The sequence below is a fragment of the Protobothrops mucrosquamatus genome, unplaced genomic scaffold, assembly GCF_001527695.2.
Source record: "Protobothrops mucrosquamatus isolate PMUCROS unplaced genomic scaffold, P.Mucros_1.0 scaffold359, whole genome shotgun sequence".
Classification (NCBI taxonomy): domain Eukaryota; kingdom Metazoa; phylum Chordata; class Lepidosauria; order Squamata; family Viperidae; genus Protobothrops; species Protobothrops mucrosquamatus.
In genome coordinates this window covers 94,691-112,223 of record NW_015386694.1, presented here as the reverse complement: position 1 = coordinate 112,223, position 17,533 = coordinate 94,691, and the positions used below count along the sequence as shown (strand labels likewise).

General features: G+C 35.4%; 1 protein-coding gene across 1 annotated transcript in view; it reads right to left on the bottom strand.

Moving 5' to 3' along the window:
- Window positions 1-17,533, bottom strand: part of CDC42BPB (CDC42 binding protein kinase beta) — a 106,097-nt gene that overhangs the window by 21,278 nt on the left and 67,286 nt on the right. Inside the window, exons 18-27 of the mRNA XM_015815657.1 lie at window positions 16,013-16,118; window positions 14,109-14,257; window positions 13,687-13,781; window positions 13,528-13,607; window positions 8,030-8,122; window positions 7,523-7,597; window positions 5,745-5,850; window positions 3,507-3,643; window positions 818-957; window positions 373-454 (exon numbers count right to left, since the gene is read on the bottom strand). Of these exons, the coding sequence (XP_015671143.1) occupies window positions 373-454; window positions 818-957; window positions 3,507-3,643; window positions 5,745-5,850; window positions 7,523-7,597; window positions 8,030-8,122; window positions 13,528-13,607; window positions 13,687-13,781; window positions 14,109-14,257; window positions 16,013-16,118 (1,063 nt within the window). The remainder of the gene's footprint in view (window positions 1-372; window positions 455-817; window positions 958-3,506; window positions 3,644-5,744; window positions 5,851-7,522; window positions 7,598-8,029; window positions 8,123-13,527; window positions 13,608-13,686; window positions 13,782-14,108; window positions 14,258-16,012; window positions 16,119-17,533) is intronic.

The following is a 17,533-nucleotide window of genomic DNA, read 5'->3' as shown; positions in this document are numbered from 1 at the left end:
TGGCCTCCAGCTGCAAGCAGTGGCAGCAACGTGATCAGTGCGATAAGCCTTGTTGTGACTGGCGGCAGCAGTGCAATACATCAAGTAGTGTGCAGCTGCAAGCGGCCACAGAACTCGGGCAGTGGCACGACAGGTGTCAGAGCGTGGGAGGCCTGGCTGCGGCAATCCTAAGGTAAGCGGGTGCGGGGCACCTAAAATCAAGCTAGGGCTTATTTTTGGGATAGGTCTTATTTTCGGGAAAACACGGTAGCTATAGAAACCTAACAGTTTCCTTTTGCCTAGATGGGATAATTCTGTGAAATGTTATTTTTTATCAATCATAGCTAAGTAAAACATGAATTGTATTTGTACAAATTAATCAAATGATCATACCCTGAATATACAAGGAACATCTTTACGGGTTGCATGTATAACATCCGATGCTAGGACAGAACTCACACAAAACTCTTCATCTCTGGAAAGAAAACAACAGTACATATTTAAAATCCTTGTTAAAAGCAAAGATTAGCCACTTTTCCCAGGAAAGAAATTAACAAATTAATAGGTAAAATTTGAACCACTAAGTTAAAGAAATTTGGGGTACAGGTTTATGATATTATTTTCTACCAGAAAAAAATCAAGAGCACGTGAGAACATAAATCTATTCTTCTCTCATATCTTATACAAATGTGGCCTACACTTTTGTCAAAAAGCATACAATATATCAAAGTATGCTATGTAACATCAAAGAAAATTCAATGATTGCATCATTCTTCATTTGCTAATTTTTCTCTGACACAATCAAGCTTACAAAAAGATGTGGCTTAAGGATGCAAACCTGAGATCCATAACTTGACTTGCAACAACTCCTGGCTGAGTGGATTTTCCTTCAGGCACATCGTAGAGGAAAAGTTTACAGTCACAGACAACTGCATAAACCCTCTGCCATCCTTTCTTAACTCCTGTTGGCTTTGGAACCTGTAAATATAGACATATATTATTCATACCATAAAAGGGGGTAAAGACTCATTTTTATTTATTAAATTTTATTATTTTATTAAATTTATATTAATATACCATCTTACCATTGAGGCAACTCATAAAAATACTTCCAGGGATTTGCAACAATATATACATTTTTCAAATATTGTAACTTCTTCATTTTAGATATACAATAGCTGCAAACAAAGCAATAAATCGATCGATTGATCAATAAATATTATTGGTTTCCCTAAGGACCCCAAAGTGATCTTTGGAATGTCATCTCTTCATAGAAAATTGCATGACACTCATTTTCTCAAAAGCTGACTTTGCAAATAATGTTAAGCTATAACTTAATGAAATAAGCAAAACTCTTTCAAGCCATGGATCAATTTATAAGAAATCTCTTTTAAAAGTATTAATTTGAAGTTAATGATGATGGTATATTTTAAAATCTCCCATAATTTCTGACATAGGCTGTCACAAGAATACTTATCTCTTGCATAAACAATAAAATTCCACCATTCCTGATAAAATGATTTGCAACTTTGTATTGTTAAATAATGGATTTTATCGGATACTTTCTCAAGCAATCCATTATATTATCTACATATTCCCACTGTTTAAATATGATTAATTTTATTGCTAAAAGTAGAAATTTGAACAAAAATACTTTGCAATTTTTTGTTCTGATTGTCAAATATATGTGATAAATCTAACTTTGGATAAAACTCAAACCTTCTGTTTAGCAATATATGTCATCCCATCAAATTTGAAATTTTACCACATCAATAGTAAAAGAATACTCCCTTCAGGTTATAGCCACATCAAAAATTCAGTAAATATTCTGTCTGCCCAACTGGTCAATCTATATATCTTCTGTTCGATCATGTTCGATTCTTGAAGACTCTGGACAAGACCGTGCAGTTTTCTTGACAGAGCTTTTCAGAAGTGGTTTCGCCATTGCCTTCTTGCTAGGGCTGAGACTGGCCCAAGGTTACCCATAGGATTGCCCTTGAAAACCGCTTTGATGCTAGAGCTGATGCAGAATCCAGTAAAAAAGGCAATAACAGGCATGTACCATTATTCCTGTGTGACCCTGCTGTTTTCAAGCTAAACTGGTTATTCAGTTGGCTTCCAAGAGTAATTAAACATAATGATTGTCATCTATGAAACACTTTATGGCATAAGGCTGGTCTGCTGGTTTCCAGTTGCTTCTGTCCATCTGGTGAGATCAGGTACAACAGATACACTTGGGATCCCATTGATTAAGTAGTGTCATTTAGCAGGATCCAAGAGGCGTGCCTTCTCTGTTGCAGCACCACCACCCTGGAATTATATCCCCAACTCCCAAGATTCAGATGGCTTGAATGCTAATGTCATTCAGGAAGCTTTTGGAGTCTTGACTATTCTCCCTGGCTTCGGGGGCAAGGTTATGGTTGAGCCCCTGTTTAGGATATTCCAATTCCATTTTCTATTTCATTTTTGTATTTATCCTATTTTTTAATTATAGGCCACCCTGAAATGGGCGAGCTAGAACAACAGCACTGCATGTGGGGGATACACCTAAGCAAGACAGTGGGGAGAATAGTTAGGCGGCGACGTCAAACGACCGTGCTCTGCCAGATGAACGTTCTAGGTGGGCGGGGCATGGGGGGAGAGGCAGAGCAGTAAAATTCAAACAAATGTCAGTTAGCACAGCAGAAACAAGATTGATGCAGCAAATTGTAGGTGTGCGGGGGATGGACAGACCTATAATATGCTCATTGTCTAAATCTTAAGCTTCCCAAAGACTATGAGGATGAGCATTTCCAGATCCTGGCTTATACTTTGACAACGTCGGCAGCTACTGATGAAAGCTTAGTTCTTAATAAAATTTTAGTCTTGGAGATCAACGTTTTTAGTAGTTTTTTCTGTTTATGTCAAAGTACTAATTAGGCCCAACTCTGCTTAACTTTTTCAAGATCAGTTGAGTTTAGTTAAGGGCTGCTGATTGTTGTCATTATTTTATGCTGTATAATTACTTTTTCAAATGTCACTGACACTCCACTGAACTTGGTAATTGTTTCCACCTACCTATCTTTTTTAATCACGATTTTGGAGGACAGGAGCAATAACAATTTGATAATAGTTAAATACTGAACAATCTTGAAGGTACAATCAATAAGCAGTAACGGGACAGGTTCTCTTTAGAGGAAAAGGAAATGCTAGGAAACAGGACTCGCTTAAAGTAGAGTGCGCTTGGGAATGATGATCAGGACATCAGCAATGAAATTAGCCTATCAGAGTTGGAAGCAATGTCTTACACTTGATCTTGCCATGCTTGACTCCTGAAGTTTCTAGTCTAATTTATTTTACCTGAAATTGTACTAACTTTTGAATTCCTCAAGAAGTGACCAATTTGGAGTTTGCAATTGAATTTGGAATCTATTTTACCGCCAGATTTGCCTGACTGTCTATGTCTAAATTGGAACTGGTATTTGACTATGAACAGTAACTCTGATTATTTATTTACTGACCCTCCTCTTTTTCTGCCAGATTCTTACCTTGACATAGCCCTTATAGGCTGTTCCTATGCCTCTTTGAACATCTACTCCAAGAGGTCGCTTGGCTTGCTCTGGAGGTATAGGACAAACTTGTGGTGCACTGTCTTTGCAGGTAACGTGGCATGCAAATGAACACACTAAGGATGAAAAAATAAACTTGTTAAGCTGTGTGTTGTTACACAATAAATTCTACAGATTACTGAGAACTGACTAACAAAATTGTGAATGAGCAAGAAAAGGACATCACACCAGCTCCAAGAACGACCAGTTTAAAATGGCAAACACATTTATTTCATATTAAAAAGTAGTGAATGTATCATAGCAGGAGTTTCATTAAACCATAATCATACCTCAGTAATGTTATATTTTAAAGTATAAAAGACTCTCCGGGTTTTAAAATTATGGCATTTTCTTTCTTCCTGAATTTACAAATACTAAATTATTTTGAACAACTCTGTTTCATTCTCATCAATTATTTAAGTGAATAATTCTTTAAAAGACCCATTAGAATTCTGATTTTAAACAAAAAATGGAACCTAGTTTGGCAAAAAACCCCTTTTTTTCTTATGAAATAAAGGTCTATAATAAAAATATGTAAAATCTACAGTTAAAGGAGTAAAATGCACACCAATATTTTCAGTTCTGAGAATGGTTGAATTGTTTCCCTGGACTTAATCCTCCAAATCAAAAACTATAACCCCCAGATAGCTGTAGCTATAAAAACTATAGCCAGATCGAGATGGTCTGAAGGAAGAAATGTAGGTTTTGCACATCCCTAATCCACAATTTTTGGCTGGCATTTGTAACTTGCTATGAACCATGTAATTCTGCAAGCAAGAGAGAGATTGAATAGCTTCTTTAATACCACATTTAATTCCAGAGATACTCAGACAGCTTTGGAACCCGATGCAACTGAATAGACAAGTTACCCTACTGTACTTCGGTCTGAAGATATTCAAGATCCGTCAAGCTAAATAAAACACTTATGTACTATAATAAAAAAACCCATTCATCCATATTTTGGATTTCCCAGTGTTGTGCATATCTTCTCCCCTAAAAGTTATCAGAGCTCCATTTAATTTCTAATATACAGGTAGATCTCAATCACAACAGGTCACTTAATGGCCAAAGTTCCAACTGACCTGAAAAAGGGGACTTGCAACACCCATTTGAAGTTCCACTGGTTGCCCCCCCCCCGTGTTCACGTGATTAAATTTTGGATGCTCACAACACAAACAGATTTATGGCCATTTGCAGCATCCATCAATCAAATGACCATGTTTTATGACAGCTTTGCTCAAAACTAGCACTTACTTCCAGTTTTTGGCAAAACTGCATCCATATTGAACCAACGGTTTCCTTAACAACTGTATTCGTTTAACGACCATGGTGATGTGCTTAAAGACCATCACAAAAAAGGTAATTTTACGACCATTATGACATATGGTTGTAATAAGCAGATTGCATTATGGTCATATGTCGAGGACTACCGGTAATTGGTATTTTTTTCAGTCATCCAACATGTAACATTCCAGTATGAAACATAAGTAGCCTGCACATGCAGAACGGGGAGCAAACATCACTGTGAGTTAGGATGGTGGTCTCTCTTTATCTGTGCAATTTGTCCATTTTTTAAAAGTGATATAAACTCCCCTCCCCTCCCCAAAATATGGGTTGCAACTATCTGCCTGGCTAGTACTGACCCATAGTTCTAGAATGCCTAGAGAGAAAGTTGTAGATACACCTAAGATGGTAGTTTAATTTTTCATGATATATTTCAGCAATATATAGGTACACATTCTGAGAAATACTGTTTAAGTCCCAAACATTTAGTGTCATTATTCAAAAGAAATTCCTATCAATATCTAATTTGTGTGAAAGCATTCTATAATATTCTATATTACAATACAAGTAGAAACAATCCAGTAATCTATCTGTTTACTAAAAATATTTTATAGCATCTTTTATATTGTTCAGTGTACATAGTCTTATTAAGAAGGAATCACTGAAACAATTCAAGGAATTGTTCCATTCCCTAAATTGTGTGGCGTATCTGATGCCTTAACATAGCCATACTATGAAAACATATGCATTTGGGAACTAAATGTCTGCCTTTATTCAATACTACAGTTATAAATAGATGCTTGTTACAAGAAAAATTTAAACATATTTGTTTTTTTCCAAATGATAATTAGGCTATTAAGATGCTCAAATATTTAAGAGATTTAACCAACTTACCATCGCAAGCATAACCCTGTCTAATCAATCCCACCATGAGAGATGTACAGTGGCTGCATTGAGTTGGGCTTGAAAAGGATTTGATACTTAGTTGATGAGCTTTAGGCTGAAAAATAAATTCACAATAAAGCAACATAAAAGTTCATTAAAAAATTGACACCTCTAATAAATTGTTAATGATAAAGTGTACCAGTTTCCATGTCAATGCAGTGGATGGCTGTGGTTAATTCAAACCCTTATTTGGAATGGATCTGAGATAGGAGCTACTCCTAGTATGCTGCTGATACAGTGTATTAGATCCTCCATCTCCATGTAAAAACCATCTTGAACAGAATAATGCTTTAGGTGTTCATTGTAATTGTTTTCAGAAGTTAATGAGATTAATGTCACTCAGTTTTTGATGAACTGTTAAGAATGTATTGATTTCAAATAGGTACTGTTCTTTTGCTTTTATGATAGATTAATGTGCTTCCCTATTGATTATGCTTTGTTTGTTTTATCCTGGCTTTTGTACTGTGCTGAAATACTTTTTGTATTGTGTTGAAATTGGTTAATTTATATTTGAATTGTACTGCCAAAAGCAGTATATTCATTCTTTCAAAATAAATACAAGTCTAATATAGGGTAGTTTGGGCAATATATATTTTTTAAAAATAGGTGCAACGTGCAACCGCCGAAATTATAATCAACAATCAGCTAAGAATTATAACCTACAATCAAATCCACTCATATACCAACAAACTAAATTAATATGTGGGCTTGTTTAACCCACCATTATTATATTAGCTTTTACAGAAGCTCAACATCTTTTTTATCACCATACTTAATGCTATATAGCAAAACTAGTTGCTTACTGGCTACCACAACTGAATATCAACTGTTCTTGGTCTGTGGAACAAAATAATATATATAAAAAATATGAAGTTCTAATTTGGGGCTGGTGAACCAGGGCAAATCGCTTTGGTAACAGGCTGATCTAAGGGCGGAAAAAAATCAAGCCAGCAAATTTCCAGTCTGATTGAAAAAGAAGAAAAAGAAGGGAGGAAATTATGGAAATTTGCCAGATCAGACTAGCTGGATGGGCACTGCTTGCACTTACTTTATAAACATATGGAAGTGGCTAGAGAAGCTATTCTCTCTTTTTTTTAAATGTTACAGCAGTTCCAGGTTTTGTGGAAGATAAGAGGGTTCTTCTCTGACATTTCCTTCATATATTATTGCATGGCCACATTGTCACAATCATAATAGAAACTTAAAAAAACCCTAGCTTTAATGTTAACTTGCTGGGCCTTTTACTGATTAAAAAAAGGTCTGAAAATACCCTCTCAGGCAAAGATTTAGACAGAAAATGCATTTGTCATCTATTTGTACAACAGATGTTTTCTGGGGAAGAACCTGTCCCACTATGAATTAGCTCAGACATGTCAAACTCGCGATGTCATGTGACGTCACGCAACGAATTGGGACGGTTTTGCCATTGCCGGCAATGGGGTGGGCGCGGCTTCCAGATGACACGTCCAGCCCGCGGGCCAGCAGTTTGACACCTCTGAATTAGCTGGAAACAAAACACCCAGATACACTCTCATAAGATTCTATACAGAATTCATTTTAATTCTTAGTCCTGGTTAAAATAATCCTAAAAAAACAACATGCTTAGACATGGCTAACATCCAGACATGAACAAATTGACAAATGGATCATGCATGAGGCATAATGCCTTTCATGTTAACTCTCTGCCCACATTTTTTTTGTTAAAACAAAGCATTAAAGCCCCCTACCTTTGGTACAGCTAGAGAAATGGACTGAATGGTGGGGGAGGGAGCAGCAGGCATCCTCTGAAGCCGAATTGGTTCCTGAATTGCAAAAAACTGTAGCTGAATAACATTTAAAATTTCCAGGATCCCATATACATTTGGTCTTGCAACATTTGACAAATCTACTTCTAAATTTTAGTAAGCAACTCTACTGAAAAATGCTGGCTTGCCACTAACTTATTAGAAGCAAGTTTGCAGATCAAGACAGTCTCACAGGAAAACCTGCACTTTAGCAAGCAGCAGAAGATAAGCAAATAAGAGAGCAAGAAATGCACAGCATAATGAGACAATGAGAGCCAGGGAAACGGTAGCAAAACAAATGAAACTCACACCAACTTTGTACATTTAAACATGACACAACTCTACAAGTAAACATGCTGTGAAAAGAGAAACTCTTTTCTCATAGATCTCTGATTGAGACACACATTTATTAGGATATGCCAAATTGTTTATTTGGATATGGACGCTTACTTCTTGCTGCTGCTGTTCTGCAGTTGCAACAGAAGTTGACAGTGACACCTCAGTCTTTGTACCTTGTACTTCCTGCTCACTAACAGAATTTGTCTGCAGAATGGGGAAACACAAACAAGAAAATTAGCTTCTAGCATCAATATTCATTCAATATAGGAAGATCAAGGTCATCTGAGGTCAAAGAATCTGTCTGTTCAGAATAAAAAAGATAAAGAGAGTTCCTCGGCACCCCCTAAAAACAAACCCCCAAAACACAATGGAAATTATTGTGACAGAATGGTAGAATGATAATGAACTGACTTTTCCTTCTAAAATAAAGACCTCATTGGTAGGCCTCCCCAAATCATCTAAAGTTATTTTGAACTGATTATAGACACAATATTCCACTTGATTACAAAGTCCAACCAAATGCCAAAATCTACATAAAAGCATTAGTTAATTATGTTTTTTTATTATTAAAGTGTATCTGAAAGCTGCACTGTCTGAATGGCATGGAATACATAAATCAATTTGCAGGTGTAAAAATAGTGGAGGAGGAAGAAGGGGAAGGAAGGAAGTATGATTATAAAAGACATCCCTAAAAATGAAGACTTGTGGATGAGGATAAGAAATCCAATTTATTGTAAGATTGATATTCTGTCTTATTTGTGAATTAATAGTGGCACATGGCAGTCTTTTCTTCCATTCTTCTTCAAAGAACTACCCTGTGGGGTGTTTGTTGGTCTGAAAGAAAATGATGACCGAAATAGTAACTGGATAGTAATGGATTAAGATAAACTTGAATCTGAATCTATCAATCCAACACTTTAACCAATACTTCACATTATTGTCAGAAGAATGTATTATAAAGGAATAAAATAATCTGCTTACTACTTGAAACATTACAACTATGTTTTCTGTTAATTCACCTGACACATAAACAATGTCAAACAAATGCAGATGCCAAAAAAGCCAACATAGTGCTAGGCTGCATTAACAGAGAGATAGAATCAAGATCATGTGAAGTGTAAGGCCACACTTGGAATACTGCATCCAGTTTTGGTCACAATATAAAAAAGATGTTGAGACTCTAGAAAGAGTACAAAGAAGAGCAACAAAGATGATCAGGGGACTGGAGGCTAAAACATATAAAGAATGGTTGCTGGAATTGGGTATGTCTAGTTTAATAAAGAGAAGGACGGGGGGGATATGATAGCAGTGTTCCAATATCTCAGGGGCTGCCACAAAGAAGAGGGAGTCAAGCTATTCTCCAAAGCGCCTGAAGGCAGGACAAGAAGCAACGGATGGAAACTAACCAAAGAGAGAAGCAACCTAGAACTAAGGAGAAACTTCCTGACAGTTAGACCAATTAACCAGTGGAACAACCTGCCTCCAGAAGCGGTGAATGCTCCAACACTGGAAATTTTTAAGAGGAGACTGGACAGCCATTTGTCTGAAATGTTATAGGCAGTGGTGGGATTCAAATATGTGAACAACCGGGTTCTCTGTGTGGATGCCACTTCCGGAAGTCCATTCTGGGCCTGGGCAACAAAAAATTAGCTACCAGTTCTGTCAGCTGAATCCCACCACTGGGTATAGGGTTTCCTGCCTGAGCAGGGAGTTGGACCAGAAGGCCTCGAAGGTCCGTTCCAACTCTATTATTATTATTATTATTATTATTATTATTATTATTATTATTATTATTATTGTTGTTGTTGTTGTTGTTGTTGTTGTTGTTGTTGTTGTTGTTGTTATTAATCATTATCATTATAGTTTTCAAACTGTACATGAATAAATAAGTACATTAATATACATAGAATTAAAGTACACATATTTTTGCATTTGGGGAAAAATATTTAGAATATAATTATTGCTAACAAAATAATACTTTAAAAGTCTAAAATATGTAGGTGGTCTTTAACTATGCTATTAGAGAAAAATACTATTATTAGATGTAATATACACTATAATTTCTTTACACTCTTTTGTTATGTACAAAGTTCAATGTAAATAAAACCTCAGATACTACTTAGCTAGATCAAGTGGCTATCAATCATGTTAACTGCTCTCCAAAAACATGTTAAATACAAAACAATAATATATATTCGGCTAGAGTTTGATTTACAAATGAGGTGTTTATTTACAATTTGTTTTTTGTCAAAATTATCACTGTGTCGTGTCTGACTCGCCATGCGCCCCTGCTTGCAACCAGGCAGCAGAAGCAGAGAGTGGGCAGAAAAAGTGTTGGAATGCAAGGGAGGCTTGTGAGGGAGCTGAGGAATTCAAGTGAGCTGACACAACCCGAACAGTCCCAATACCCCAAGGTCAAACGCTGGGAAAACTCTTGAGCTGCTCAGAATGTTCCCAAAACAAAATGAACACAATTGATTGGTGGACAATGAATTGTGGGGAGGTCCACGTGAAAAGGGGGATTTTACCTACTTGAGACTTACTTGAAGTCAGGAATGAAGAAATAAAGCCAGGGATATCTGAATTGAGAGGAGTGGAATGAACATGCCACTCATTAAGAGGTATAGATGAATATGGGCAAAACCAGTTACTAAATTTGCAACTGGCACATGGCTCAATAGCTGAAGAATGATCTTTGCCTTTCTTTTTGATGAGAGCTTGCATATAAGATGTACCAATGGAAGGAAAGTGCTATTGACTGCTGCCCCTCTACATTATATGTCTTTCATCATAATAAGGAAAGATTTAGGATGTGCAAGAGTAGAATGATCTGGCTAGATGATTAAAAAGATAACAACAGGAATAAGCAGTGAGGATATAGTCAATTGATACAAAAATGCTATCTTAAACATGGAGAATAACAATAGTACTTAGCAATAGCAATTAGACTTATATACCACTTTGCAGTGCTTTACAGCCGTCTCTAAGCAGTTTACAGAGTCAGTATATTGCCCCAAACAATCTGGGACCTCATTTTACCAACCTTGGAAGGATGGAAGGCTGAGTCAACCTTGAGCTGGTGAGAATCGAACTGCCGAACAGGCAGCCGGCAGTCAGCAGAAGTAGCCTGCAGTACTGTATTCTAACCACTGAGCCACCAGTGGGAATGAATGGGTCTGGTGCCATCCATTGAAAAAAAACAACCACAAAGTTGTGATAAATGTGAAATGTTGAGTTGGTATAAAGTCCCTGTACTATAAAATAAAGGAAGATGCAATAGTACAGTGTACTGGAGGTGGCTATTAGAGTAATAGTAAACTTCACTCCCTCCCCTCCCCCCCCGCATGCATCCTGCTCCCTTCCTCCCCATTTTTTAATTCATATTGCTGTATTTTCATTATTTATTTTTTATTGTTTCATTATTTTACTATTGCTATATTTATATATTTTTTATAATTTTACATTCTATCGTTATAAGCTGCCCAGTGGTCCCATGGCAACATGTGTGGCAAATAAATTTAATAATAATAAAAATGAAAAAACAGGCATTTTTCAAGGCAATGTATATGCATTGTCAGAGCAGTTAAAGTAGAAGTTAAGATGGAGAATATTCAGTACAGGCCTGAACCTGCCATTCTTTCTGGGAAAGGTGAAAAAAAAAACTCAAAAAGAAAGTGGGAATGCAATCCTCCAGAGACATACTCTCAATCTCTTTGCATAAGAAAGAGGGAGTCAGACTGGCAGACTTCCTATAATGCCCTCCAAAACCAGAAAATTCTTGCAAATGTCACTGTTGTGCCATATTTTGTCCAGTTGTTGATGACTGTCTTCACTTGTTCCATGGTATATCCAAAGCCTTGGAAATTTTTTTGTTCCCGACTGATATCTTCCAACAATGAGATCTCTTGGATGCTTTGTAAGCTCTTTGCAGACCATGGCTTTTGCTGGAAGAGGCAACTGTGATAATGTCAGAAATGTCCTACTAAAACAGCTAAACTTTATTCGGCTTGATTGGAGTCAATTTAATTAATGGCAGGTATTTACCATCAGTTTCAATGTGATTAATTCTGAACACAATCACATCCATACTTATATGTCATTTAAGGCTTTTAACTACGTAGGAAAAATAATTTGTTTTATAGCAACTAGAAACCGACAGAGAAGTAAGCAGTACAAAGTTTCTACTTTATTCATTCAAAGACTTAAAACCTATTTGTCTTTTTCTCGGCAGTTAGCATGACATCTGGAAAGGAAATAAGGGAGCCAGACATTACAACTAAATGATATGTACAATTGCTGCTGAGATATTGAAAAATAAATCTTGTGTTTTATTCTCACATATGATATTATTTACAATATCAACTTTGCATGTTTTATAGAATGAGCCACAAAATTCAGTGAGATCAAGAGTGTGGAACTTAACATTAATAATTCAGTATGATATTTTTCTTTATTGACCTCATGGGAAAAACTGTTCATTTGTAAATGCTCCAGTCATGTGCACCTGAAGTTTAAATCAAACAGTCTGTGAAAGGCTTAAATTGTGGAACACAATTTTACAGACACTACCATTATGATACAAAAAGCTGGGTATGGCTATTCTCATCCAATCTGTGACCTTTTCTGGGCATTTGACTAACAAAAGATAGATAAGCTGATCCTCAAAATGGTAAATCTTGACATATTTTTCTTTCTCTTGTGAAATGGCCTTTTCATATCATTTCTAACCAACAGATCCATTGCAAGTTTAGTATCACATTTAAAGTAATACTAATAATAACACTGATAAACACACTTTGGATTTAGCACCTGTAAATGTGAAATAATAAGAAAGAATGCATTAGTTTAAGTGGCTATTTTAATCAAGAATGGATTATATTTATTTTTATGAAAATGGTATAAATATAAGGAGGGGTTTTTTTCTATTAGGCAAAAGCAACTGCACGCCATGATGCTTGTCTGGTACCTGGTTAATATAGTGGACTAGCAGAGCTTCTAAAGTATAGATCTCCTTGCTCTAAATCTCTTCCTCTTTACTATTTTAATAATACTTGGTTTGTTTTCTTAATGTAAAGAGATAGTATAGAAAGAAATCTGTATGCCCAAGTCTGTGAGAGAATGAAAGGTAAAGAATTCCAGAAGATACAAGTGAATTTTCCCTTTAGTGAGGGATGTGGTTTGACAAAGGATGTGGAAGAATTAAGCTGACAACGGAACAAAAGATACTGAGGAGAGATTTTTAAAGTGGAAATTATAGTATAGGAAATATTTCAGCCTAACATAGAAGTTTAAATCCTGTCTTCATCTTTTCTTCATTTGTTTCCCATGCTTCAAGTTACATAAAAATAAGTAATATATAAATAATACAGCAAACCATAACATAAAAGCATACATAATAAAATAATCTAACCTCAGTAGGAACAGTACCACCACATCTGCCACTGTTACAAGTTAAGGAAGGTGCAAGTAATATAGGAGAATAAGTTATGAAATGTGTTTAGTAAGTTTGTAAAAGACCAATGTTTTTATGTATAGACTCTGCACTCCAATTCAACATGCATTTCTATGTTATATTTGGCAAATGTCTGTAATCACAGTTTAATACTTACTCTGAAAGTTAGATCATGTGTAAGAGGAGAGGTATTGAAGTACGCAAAAATGGAATCTTGAAAATCTGAAAGTTTAAGACCTAAAAAATAAATACATAAATAAATACATAAGCCAATAAGAGTAATCATTCTGTAACCATATGTTGGCTAAATTTTCACCTGCATCAGATCGGTATTTTTCCTCCAGTTTCTTCTTTAAACCTTCAACTTCTTCCAAGAGTTCCTGATTTCTTGCTTCAGATTCCTTTAGTTTGCTAAATAATAAAATGGAAACACAGGGACATATTAAACATAAGTTAATTTTACTGCCCCTGTTCTTTGTTGAGTGCTTCTTCCAACCTTTTTAATTTTAGTTGTTCTTCATTTCCATTACAGAGGTAAGTGTCATTCATGTTTATAATTCATGAGTGTGATATACTGCCTCCAATACTAAAGACAGTTATACCAATTAAATTAAATTAAATTAAATACCAGTTGCTGAAAGAAACAAATGCCTAAAATATATCAGCATTTTTTAAAAAAATCCTTCAATACATGTTAAAATACATCATTATACAGGGGCCACCCCTTTCAAAAATTACCTTTCAAAGGACAGATTGGCATCTTTAACTTTCCTTAATTCTTCTTGAACTAGCTGTTTGGCACGTATTTCAGCATCAAGAGCAGACTGCAATTCCAGCCTTGCTGACATATCCAGCTTCTGACTACGTCTCACTTTCCAGAGTGGATCCTGTTACATCAAGCACTTGTTATTTCCTCTACATTATTAAAGGCATTTTAAACATTAATAACATTTTAAATATTAACACTATTCAAAAATTTCATTTTAACTTATGACTATTAATGAGTGTGTGTTTGATTTGAAAAACCTTATACAATTGGAAAAAAATATCAGAATAACTCTTTATATCTCTATCAGTTCCTATTGATTTCAGTTAAATTTACATTCTAATCAGAAACACATAAATGGAATCTGAAAAAAAAAAAGAGAGAGAGAGCAATGCCAGCAACACTTAACCAGAATGTTGCATTATGGACCTCTGTTAAACTTGCAGGTCTCAGGAGTACCACTCTTTCCTTGGGGTATAATAGGTAAAACATTTTCTTTCCTAATATATTGAAAGGAGGTGGAAAAGAGCAAAGGGAACATCAAATGAAACCACTTCCTGTCTTACGAAACATTGCCAAATCTATATTCTATTTCTTTGGGTTGTATATCATCTCCAATTCCTGCTTTTCTTGTAGCGTCTAATAATTATCGTCTATTCTTCCTTCAAATGTTATAATCTAGTTATTCTTCCAAAATGGATTTCAAAATAGGTAGTATTTAAAACAAAAACTAAATGAAATGAAATAAAAGCTGTCCATAAAAGTACTACAACACTCTATAAATAGCTATTTAATTCTTAAGGATTATTAAGGGATTAAATAAAATGTGATTAGTTTCAGTCTTGATTTAGAACCATGAACCAGGGATGGTGGAAAATATAAAAGGATTCATATTGAGAGAGTAACTTTGTCTCAAAGAAAGAGTGTCACAATAGTCAAAAAGGCATAAAAATCCAAATTGGTCAAGTGTTTCTAATCCGGAAAATAGGGTTAGTAAAAGAAGGTATAATGAAAATTTAGAAAGTATATATTATACTGAGAAAGCAGATGAAGACTTTTTTTCTTCATCTCTCATAGTAGCAGAACTCAGATCTTATTCAATGAGAACGCACCAGCAGATAACTTTGAATAAAGTATAAATCTTTCATTCAATGCATAATTTATTTGTGGAAATCATAGGCTAAAGATGTGAACACATAGATCATGGAATTGTCACTCAGTGACTATATAGGCAGGGGTCTTCAAACTTGGCCCTTTTGTGACTTGTGGACTTCAACTCCCAGAATTCTTCAGCCAGGCAGTGGCTGAGGAATTCTGGGAGTTGAAGTCCACAAGTCATAAAAGGGCCAAGTCTGAAGGCCCCTGATATAGGATAACTCTACATAGAGAAGCAGCATATAAAAAGGACAGACTGGGAGCAACAAGAGTAGAAAACAATTTAATTCATATCTTACTTGTGAACTTCTTAAGCTATCCGCCTAGGTTGGTGAGTTAAACAGACTGAGATGATCTGAGCCATCATATGGAAAGAATTCCTTAACATGATCTCATTTCCAGTGTATCGAGTTTTAAAAACACAACTGAATAATAAACAACTGTTTCCTCTTCTTTTAGAGCAGTGGACTCTCCCTTGCAGAGGCCAGCAAAAAAAGAGTGAGGGGACTTTCAAGTGCCATGGAGTAGTTCAGAAGACAATGCAATGGCTCTGTTGGATTATGATGGCCACGTTTAATACTGAACTCTTCACTCTCCCATGGCATCTAAGTAGGACACCAGCAGATACAGCTGATAGTGATTGAATTTCAACTAAAACATCAGAGGCACCATACATTATAAGGCTTTCCCATTAATTAATCATATACATTTCCATGCTCACCAGTGTTCTTGATCCCAGACTAGAGCTTTTTAAAGATTCAAGTTCTTCTGTCATCTTAGAAGCTAGTGCCTGAAGATAGCCGCGTGCATCTTTTTCGTCACTCACCCTAGTGTGTAAAGCATATCAGAAACATTACTTTACATAGGTGGTTAATTAAAAATGTTTCATATGCATTCAGTCACAGTAAAACACTAGTAAAACTATCAAACTATGCTCTTGAATGAAAATATATCATACATTTGAAACTAGCAGAGATTCCCTACCTATTGATTAAACAATTTTTACCAATTCTGTGGCTCTTTCCATGTTTACAGTTTTGTTGTTTGAGATCAACATAACCCTTTTCAGCTTTATTTCACTTATAATGTATTTCCTCTACAGTGGAAACATTTATATTTTACCAATACTGTTGGTTAAGAACACAAAAAATTCCGAACTCATATTTGAAATTCCTTTCCTCATGTTTTCAGGGTGAGGAAGTCTCATTTATAATGTGGCTCCTGAAATATGACCCATTTAAATCTTTTTTTCTGCCCAGTTAGGCTTTCAAAGGAAGACCCTTTCAGTTCCCTTAAAAATTAAAATGAAATAAGACAAAAGCAAAACATTATTTAAACCAGCTAGTTTAATCACAATGTTCAGGACTATGAGAGAGACAGTAAGCTAGTTTAGTAGTTCAGTGAAAACTTCCTCCATGAATATTATTCTTTAGAACCTTATCTTTTAATCAAGAGGAATATAATAATAATAATAATAATAATAATAATAACAACAACAACAACAACAACATGTCACATCTAATTTGACATTTGACCCATATTCATAAACTTGCTTTGGCAGGCAGACACAACACAGATTAGCCACTTTACTGCAGACAACAATGAAGACACACAGGAACTGCCTTCCGCAACACAGAGAAACTGAGCCCTATATTTATGTTTTTCCCCAAGAGTTTAAATTCCTCCCATTCTTCAACTCAACAATAGGAAAGGTTGTGGGCTGGGAAGACTGAGACAGCAATGGAAAGAACTGTAGTCATATACAAGAAAGATATGGAACTGAATTCTGTGGGTAGCTTATTTCAATACAATCCAGCTGGTGAAAATACTTGGGAGAGACTCTACCTTAAAAAATAAATAGTTGGAAATTCCTCTTGAAGTTTCTGAAATTTCTTATTTGCTCTTAATATTAATATTAATATTAAATATGCCCTAGGATGTCAAACCACCTAGCAAGGCTCTATTACCTATTATCCTTCTCATCTTTTCATCTTTCCTATTATCTATTTCCTTAGCTTCTTATGACTATAACTTTGTTGTTTGTATCTCATGATTTATGTTGTTTGCTTATTTAGTATCCTATGAGTATCACCGAGTTTGTATCTTATGATTGATGATGATTGTATTTTATGTTTAAGATCATGATTTATCACTTGTTGCTTGCACGTACACTGACAGCTTATGTGCCAGAGACAAATTCCTTGGGTATCCAATCATAATTGCTAATAAAGATAGAATTTTA